Source organism: Elgaria multicarinata, chromosome 3 (genome assembly GCF_023053635.1).
Source record: "Elgaria multicarinata webbii isolate HBS135686 ecotype San Diego chromosome 3, rElgMul1.1.pri, whole genome shotgun sequence".
NCBI lineage: Eukaryota > Metazoa > Chordata > Lepidosauria > Squamata > Anguidae > Elgaria > Elgaria multicarinata.
The window spans coordinates 149,437,042-149,445,811 of NC_086173.1; the positions used below are offsets into that span (position 1 = coordinate 149,437,042).

Genomic DNA, 8,770 nt, shown 5'->3' on the forward strand with positions numbered 1-8,770 from the left:
ATTTATGAAGGCTAATATTTATAAATGCCAACTGCCCAGGATAGGAAGTTAGATTGGGTGACCATATGAAAAGGAGGACAGGGCTTCTGTATCTTTAACACTTGTGTAGAAAAGGGCATTTCATCAGATGTTATTTGTATGCATGTAGCACCTGGTGAAATTCCCTCTTCATCACAACAGTTCAAGCTGCAGGAGCCTTGCCCTCTTGACCAGATACAAAAGAGGGCAGGGCTGCTTCAGCTTTAACTGCTGTGATGAAGCGGGAATCCCACCAGGTGCTGCATGCATACAAATGACACCTGCTGAAATGCCCTTTTCTTTACAAGATACAAGAGCCCTGTCCTCCTTTCTATTTGGTCACCCTAACATTAGGAGGCCTTTCAAAAAAATTTTTTTTGGGGGGGGGTTTCTTTTGGTAAAAAAGTCTTGAGATCTACTGAGGATTTTTATTTCTCCTGAAGTCCTCCTGAAACTTGAGCCTTGTGACTTGGCAAGACTACCTCAAGATCAGCATTTTCCACTGGCTGTACTGCTGCTGATTACGGGAGTTTTCATCCACCAGATGTGTTGGTCAACAGTTGGGAAGTCTACTCTAGATCAAGCATGGCCAGCAGTAGGTGGTGCATGCTCTAGATGTGGTTCATGAAGTCACCTTCCATCACTGCTTTACCAATTTTCAGTCAAGATGTAGTGAAAAGGGCCCTATATAAATATATATGTAGATATATAGATATAGATATAGATATAGATAGCCAACCATGCGCAGCAACGGGCCAATTCTTTTCCACCCAGCTGATTCTGTTGCCCAAGTGGTGGGTCCCTCCGACTGTGTTATCCAAGCAGGACCCACTGCTTACACAAGAGAGATTTAGTGCTTCCTGGGGAAAACCCTGAAATGAGCCAAAATGCTCATGTCTGGAAGGAGGCAGATTTTGTCATCTTTAAGGTGTCACAGGACAATTTGTCATAAGATCATTCAAAGCAAAAAAAACCCACACCCCATACATCCCTTTAAAAACCTTGATTTGTATGAGCTCCACAGAAATCCAAGGTAGTTGATCACAGAATCATAGAGTGAGGAGCAACCATGATCTCCCGAGGCAATTTCATAGAATCATAGAATAGTAGAGTTGGAAAGGGCCTGTAAGGCCATCGAGTCCAACCCCCTGCTCAATGTTCTACTACCAAGCAGCCCTCACTATTAGAAAGTTTAGAAAATCAGAAGAGCCCTGCTGGATCAGACCAAGAGTCCACCTCGTCCACGATTTTGTTCACACAGTGGCCAACCAGCTGCCCATAGGAAACGCACAAGCAGGTCATCAGTTCAACAGCACCCTCCTGCCCATGTTCCCCAGCAACGGGTATACCTAGGCTTACTTCCTCTGATACTGGAGGTGTTACATAGCCACTAGGACTAGTAGCCATCTATAGCCTTCTCCTACAGGCTATCAGTGGTTACTAGTCCTGATGCATCAGAGACAGTTTCTCTAAACATTAAGTTTCTTTTAATGTTTAGCTCAGATCGACTTCCCTGCACATTCCAGCCTTTGGTTCTAGTTCTGTCATTTAGAGAAACCAAGAACAACTCTCTGCTCCGTCCTTTCACACGGCAGCCTTCCAGATATTTGAAGACTGTTACCGTGTTTCTCCTTAACCTTCTCTTTTCCAGGCCAAAACACACCCAGGTGTTTGGACTGTTCCTCTCGCACACAGCGATCACGACGCTTGCGTCGGAGAGAAAGTGATAGGCTTACATCAAGGTGGTGAAAGTGGATGTCTTAAGAGAAATGAAAGCACTACAACAAGTTTGGATAGAGATTTTCTAATCTAGCTTCTACACCCTAAGGCTAGCTATCTCAGCCCATCCCTAACTGAGGTTGAGCCTGTTTGGTTTTAAAGATTTCCAAACTCTGCATTGTCTCCGTTTTGGTTGGTCAATCATTTACAGCCAAACTCTTGACATAATAGCACTGTGTCTATTCATGCCCCACCCCCCACCCCATTCCGTCTTCTCTTAAGGCAAACAAGTCCAGTGCTTTCAAACTTTCCTCACTTCAAACATTCCCCTAAGCTCCTTCACATTTTTTTGGTCCTCTTTCCCTTCAACAATTCAAAAGGTTTTTTAAAGCATAGCTTGAAAGTGTGTGGTGGGGTATGGCAGCATCAGGGAGGCAAAAGAGGGGAAATTACTTTGCATGGGTAGACTTTTTTTGGGTTCCCCCCCCCCAATGTAGAGTGACCATATGGAAAGGAGGACCGGGCTCCTGTGTCTTTAACAGTTGTATTGAAAAGGGAAAGCAAGTATCCTTGTTTTTGCATGCAGCACCTGGTGAAATTCCCTCTTCATCACAATAGTTAATGCTGCAGGAGCCCTGCCCTTTCTTGTATCTGGTCATTATTATTATTATTATTTATTTATTTATTTATTTATATAGCACCATCAATGTACATGGTGCTGTACAGATTACACAGTAAATAGCAAGACCCTGCCGCATAGGCTTACAATCTATGACCAGATGCAAGAGAGGGCAGGGCTCCTGCAGCTTTAACTGGTGTGATGAAGAGGGAATTTCACCAGGTGCTGAATGCATACAAATGGCACCTGCTGAAGTTCCCTTTTTAACACAACTGTTAGATAGAGGAGCCCAGCCCTCACTTTCATATCGTCGCCTTACCTAATGGGAGTTGACTGGCTGCTTGATACAGTCTTGAGGGACCATTCTCAAATGGCCAGAGATATATGAATTGCCCTTCTGAATGGCCATGGATGTATTTGGACAACCATCTGTCAGGGATGCTTTAGGGTGGATTCCTGCATTGAGCAGGGGGTTGGACTCGATGGCCTTGTAGGCCACTTCCAACTCTGCTATTCTATGATTTATTTATTTATTACATTTATATACCGTCCCATAGCTGAAGCTCTCTGGGCGGTTTACAAAAGTTAAAAACAGTAAACAGTAAAAAAGTATACAAAATTTAAAACCATCAAAAATGGTATCTTGAAGTATCTTTTAGGGATAATACTCTATATAAGTGCACCCCCCTATTTTATCCACTAGAAAAGTTTGGGAAGCAATTACCCTGAAAGGGATACATAAGCTGCAGTTGGATCTCCTGGGGTGTTTATAGGAAATGAGATGGGTGTAGGAGGAGACAGGCCACCTGGCATGTCATGGGTTAATTAGACCAAAAAGGAAAGAGAAGTGCAGCTTAGTGGTCAAAGCATAGCAAGTTGGAACTGAATGGTAGTGAGACAGTTTTGGGTTTGCAATAGAGTTTTAGAAATCTATGTTGTTGCACAAGTAGGGGGAAATTCTTTTGGAAAAAGAATTACTTTCTCTCCATTCCATATCTAAAAGGGCACATATTCTTTGCACCGCTTATGGAAAACTTTTCTCCTTCCCCCGCAAAGGTCATCATGATATCAGATTTCCCCCTCCCTTATCCCCCAAACCTGCTTTTTGTAACATCTTGCCTGATGAAGAGATCTGAAGATCATGCAAGCTTGCACATTTTTTCTTTTGAGGGTAACATTTTGGTTCAAGTATTACATGAATATGAGTTTTTCTCTTCTGTATCTTCTATAATTTGCTTAATCAAAAGAAAAGAAGCTCTGGCAAGGAGGATCAAAGTGTAGGAATATTTTCCAGGAAGGAGAAAATGATATCTAGAGACAATTTTTTAACTGTTTTAATTATTTTACTGCTTTTAAATTATATATTGTTTTAACTTGGTTCATGGTTTAATTTGTTTTTAGATGTGTATATTTATGGTTTTATACTGTATGCTTTTATCTGTATGCCGCCCTGGGGGGGATCTACACTACTGCTTTAAAGCGCTTTAAAGCGCTTTATAACAGTTTTGACAACTGTTGGGGCCCAGGACACACTGCATATGCAGTTTTCAAAACGTTTTCAAATGCTTTAAAAGCAGTAGTGCAGATCCCACCTGATATCTTAATGATATAGGGTGGGATACAAGTGTTTTAAATAAATAGATAAATAAATAAATTCACAGACACACATACAAAGAGAGGTTAAACATTTAAACTTAAATCTTACCGATACTGATGCAAGCAAGAATCGCAGCACACAGGACCAGGAGTTTGCCCATAATGTAGTTGTTGTATTCACAAAGCAGGCGAGAACCAGGGGAATGATATTCCAAGAGAAGCAATCCCAGTGACTATGAGTCAGTGAAGGAGTTCATTTCATCTGGTCTATATATATACATGCCCCACCTACTTGAGGCAAAGTTGGCTGGCTGGGTGGGTCTCATAGGAGTAAACAGCCAGACTTGCAATAGCATATGATGCTCTTGAGGAGAATATATAACAGGGGCTGAGTGAGTCAGAGAGAGAGAGAGAGACGGGGGGGGGGGGGGAGAATTCAGGGCAGCAAAGGAAGTGGCCAGCCACGTACAAACACCGTAGCTGCTGATGTTGCTACCTTATTCCCAGATGAGAAAGAAAAGCGAGGACATTGGGAGAAAACCAACCAGTCATTTTTAAATGGGTCCTGTGAACCTCAAAAGATCCACTCAGAGAAGGGCTGGCACACTGTGTCTCTGTACGATTCCCTGCTCCGGTAGGGGTGAGCGTCCGACTGGGTCTGGGAGGCTGGCAGCCCCACTCTGTGTCCAGCCCCCCGGACTCAGTTGGGCACACCCAGCTGCCAGCATGGATCGCTGCCAAGCGCTGGCGAAGTCTCGGCAAGCGCTTGGCAACGGCTGCAGTCACCCGCAAAATTGCATGCTTCCCTCTTCCGCGTTAATGGCGGCTGCCATTGGTGCGAAATGGAGAAACGCACCATTTCTGGAGCCTCTGGAAACTGCGCATTTCCCCCCTTTAGTGTTAATTGTCATGTCTAGCTCTGCTCCCCCTGTTTTGGAAGAAGGTGTTTCAAGTAATCAATCAGAATCAGACTCTGAAGTAGAGGAGTCGGCGCCAGATACAGGCCAGCCTGTACCAGTGGGGGAGACGGCTCTCATGCTTTCTTTTCAAGCTGGTGGTGAACTCTCTCCAGAGCTTACTTCGTCATGGGCGAATCCTACACAGTCAGCGGGAAGCCAACATTCTTCCGAAGGAGAGAGCACCGACAGGCTAGCTGATCCTAGAGTGCGCCACAGGCTAAAATGGGCGGAGCGGAAGGAAGGTGAGAGAAAGTCGGCCTGGCTCGCATCGTGTCAGAAGCTGCCTCAAAACTAGCCTTTCTGAAGTTAACGTGTTTTGGGAAAAGGCTTTCGGTTCTCCTTGAAAGGACAATTGTCTCGCTTAGTTTGCATAGTTTTGCCTAGGAGGAAGTTTCCAAGAGATTAGACCCTCTTCAGGTTGGAAGAGAGGTTTATTGCTAAAATAAAGCGTTGTGGATTACTTAGCAGGCCTCGTTTTTGTCTCCTAAGAAGGCAGGAGTTTTTTGGGGGGAAACGCAACATTTTTTTTAAAAAAAAAATTATTGACTTTTTACCTACATCAATACAATTAACAGGGAAAAAAACATAATACATAAACTCAAAGTAACATTTATATCATATATTCATGCTTAATCTATTTAACATAATCATACTCAACATAAAAGTGCACCCCCCCCCCCACGGGATCTCATTCCTGTTTCCAAAAACTCATAGTTTCTTCTGCTGGTGGTTTCCCGCTTCCCTTAGAAAACACAAATACTAGGAACGTTTTCCACATTCCCTCAAAATCATTCGTTTTTACTATACCTCTTCTCACTTTAATATTACATGTCAATTTATCATTAATAGCAATATCCCACACTTCTTTATACCATTCTTCAATACAATAATCACCTTGAGTCTTCCAGTTCCTAGCTAAGATTAACCTTGCTGCTGTCAACAAATTCGTTATCAATTCCTTAATTTCTTTAGTACATTAAAAGTCGTCTTGCAGTGAGAGTAATGCAACTCTTGGTGTTTCTTCTATTTTCATTCCAACAATTTCTTCAATCTCTGAAAACACCATCTTCCACAACTTTTGTACATATTTACATTCCCACCAGATATGAAGATACGTTCCTTTTTCACCACAGCCCCTCCAACAACCTGCTGAATGCTGATTATTAATCTTGTTTAATCTAACCGGGGTTAGGTACCACCTCCATAAAATTTTATAATAATTCTCCTTTATTCTCACTGACATATTTCTCAACACTCTCTGTCTCCATAGTCCTTCCCAACTCTGCTGTCCTATCTGTATCTTCAGATCGCAACATTAATGGTGGTTGCCATTTGCGCTTTTACCCTTGTGTCAGTGGGGCCTCTAAAGCCCCTATTGGAGTGTGTGTGTGAAATATGTGATTTCCTGAGCTTCTGGAAAATGTGCATTTCCTCCTGTTGTGTTAATGGTGCCCTTAGAAAAGGCTGGCCTGGCCTGGCGAGCGGGGGGTGGATGGCGGCAGAGGGCGAACATCTGTTAAGGCAGGCTCGGGTGATGTCGCTCACCCCTGTACTCTAATAATCCTGCCCTCTTCCAATCACTTGCTGCAGGTTGAGTAATTCTGCCCCATCTCTGCATCGGAAATGATTGGATCATTCAATGGGATCATTCAATTGTAACTGAATGACATTTGCTGGTAGAAAGGGACTGTAGTTCCATGGTGGAACCCCTGATCTGCATGCCAGACATTTCAGGTTCGATCCCTGGCATCTCCGTGTAGGGCTCAAAGAATGCCTGCCTGAGTCTCCAGGGAGCTCCTGCCAATCAGAATAGACAATACTGGCCCAGCTGAACCAATAGCCTGACTGAGTATAAGGGAACATCCTGTGCGGAAACAGAATTTCCTAGCCTTTGTGCGACTCAGGAACGCACAGAGTTGTAGCCAGAGGAGGTTCCTCCAGGCCCATAGCCAGCCTAAAATTTTAGGGAGGGGGGTTGCACCCCAAAGTGTGGGTGTGGGGGGCAGTTTATATGGTCTCCAGGCCTTTTTAAAACAGCATTTTAAATTATTGTTATTCAGCCCTTATTTTTGCAACCGCACTGCAATTTATGTACATTCAAAAAAATTCACTAAGCAACTTCAACCTCTTGCCACCAATTAAAAAAAAAGGCAAAATAAATAAATAAATGCATAAATCAAGAATAACCCATGAGGAGAAAATCCAGAAGAAGCTACAACAAGAATATTCTATTCTTATTATAGAATTGGATGGGGCCTTTTAGGCCATCAAATCCAACTCCCTGCTCAGTCCAAGAATCCATTTAAAGCACTGAATACTTCCGGCGATGGAGAGCCCACCACCTCTCTGGGCAGTTCCATCGTCTGACTGCTCTGACCCTTAAGAAGTTTTTCCTGTTGTCCAGTCAAAGTCTGCCTTCCTGGAATTTAAGCCCATTATTTCCTGTCTTACAGTCTTGGATGATAGGTAACAGGTTGCAGCCCTCTTCTGTGCGATAATCCTTTAGATACTTGAACAGTGATATTGCATCCTCCCTTAGAGGTTTATCTGATGAGTGTTTTATCGCACACTCGGTACTGCCCACGGCATCGTCTGCCTCCCACACACCTCCCTCTCCTTCCACTCGTTTTTCCTTTGCAAAATAGACCCCTTTTAATCTGACTTTTTTAAAAAACAGAATGTGCCACAATCTCCTGCTGTCTGCAGGGAAAGCTGCCTGTGGCCCCTGCCACAGGATGTTGCCTTATACTCAGTCAGGCTATTGGTTCAGCTGAGCCCCTGCCAAAGGAAGTGAGGCAGGTGGCTACCAGGAGGAGGGCCTTCTCTGCTGTGGCACCCCGGCTGTGGAATGAGCTCCCTAAAGAGGTTCGCTTGGCACCTACATTATATGCTTTTAGACGCCAGGTGAAGACCTTTTTATTCTCCCAGCATTTTAACAGTCTATAAATAAATTTTAACTTGGTGTTTTAAATTTGTAATTTTGCATTGCTGCTGTTTTTATCTGGTTGAGCTTTTATATTGTATTTTGTACTATGGTTTTATACTGTTGTTTTATACTTGGAATGTTTTTAATTTTTGTGAACCGCCCAGAGAGCTCCGGCTATTGGGCGGTATAGAGATGTAATAAATAAATAAATAAATAAATAAATAAAAAGATAACTACAGCCCCTGAATGGGCCCTCCGGGCAGAAAGAGGAAGCAATGAGGGACAAAAGCAAGGGCGGAGAAGTGACAGGAAGGAAACACGATTTCCCCCCATGTGATGATGCTCTTAGTCTGCCCTTCTCAAGGCTACACATACCCAGTTCCTTCAATCTTTCCTTGTAGGGCTTGGTTTCTAGTCCCCTGATCATCTTTGTGCACAGTCCAATTTATCTGAATCCTTCTTAAAGTATGAAAAGTGTTGTAACTTTCTTTTTTTCTTTTTTTTTTTAATCTCTTTAGAAAGAAGTTTACATTTATTTATTTCTAAAAAGTTACAAGTCTTTTCATACTTTAAGGAAGATTCAAATAAATTGGACTGTGTTGAAAGATGGGGGGGAAATGTAAACTTCTTTCTAAAGAGGTTTTTTTTTTTTTTTTTTAAAGTTACAACACCTCTTCCCAACAAATGTTGAGTAAACGCTCCACTGGTCTCAAATTACACCCCCGCATTTCGACAACCACCTTCCTGCCCAAGTGAAAATAGGAGAGGGTTGTTGTTGTTTTTTGCAAGCAGCAAAAAGGGGAGAAACGAATTCTCAAGATGCTGAACTTTTTATTTTTTTATATTAGGTTGAGAAGCCCAAAGTGTTTCGGCCTGTATTTTTGCTAAGCCTTCTTCAGGGGGCTGTAAGCAATTAAAATACATATTGTAAAT

At 42.9% G+C, this 8,770-nt stretch overlaps 1 protein-coding gene across 1 annotated transcript in view; it reads right to left on the reverse strand.

Annotated features, from left to right (window-relative positions):
• The window catches only part of LOC134396029 (sperm acrosome membrane-associated protein 4-like), a 28,210-nt gene extending 23,985 nt beyond the window's left edge, over window positions 1–4,225 (reverse strand). The window contains exon 1 of the mRNA XM_063122355.1: window positions 4,062–4,225. Within this exon, the coding sequence (XP_062978425.1) occupies window positions 4,062–4,113 (52 nt within the window). The 5' untranslated portion in view covers window positions 4,114–4,225. The remainder of the gene's footprint in view (window positions 1–4,061) is intronic.
• Window positions 4,226–8,770: the final 4,545 nt, after the last annotated feature.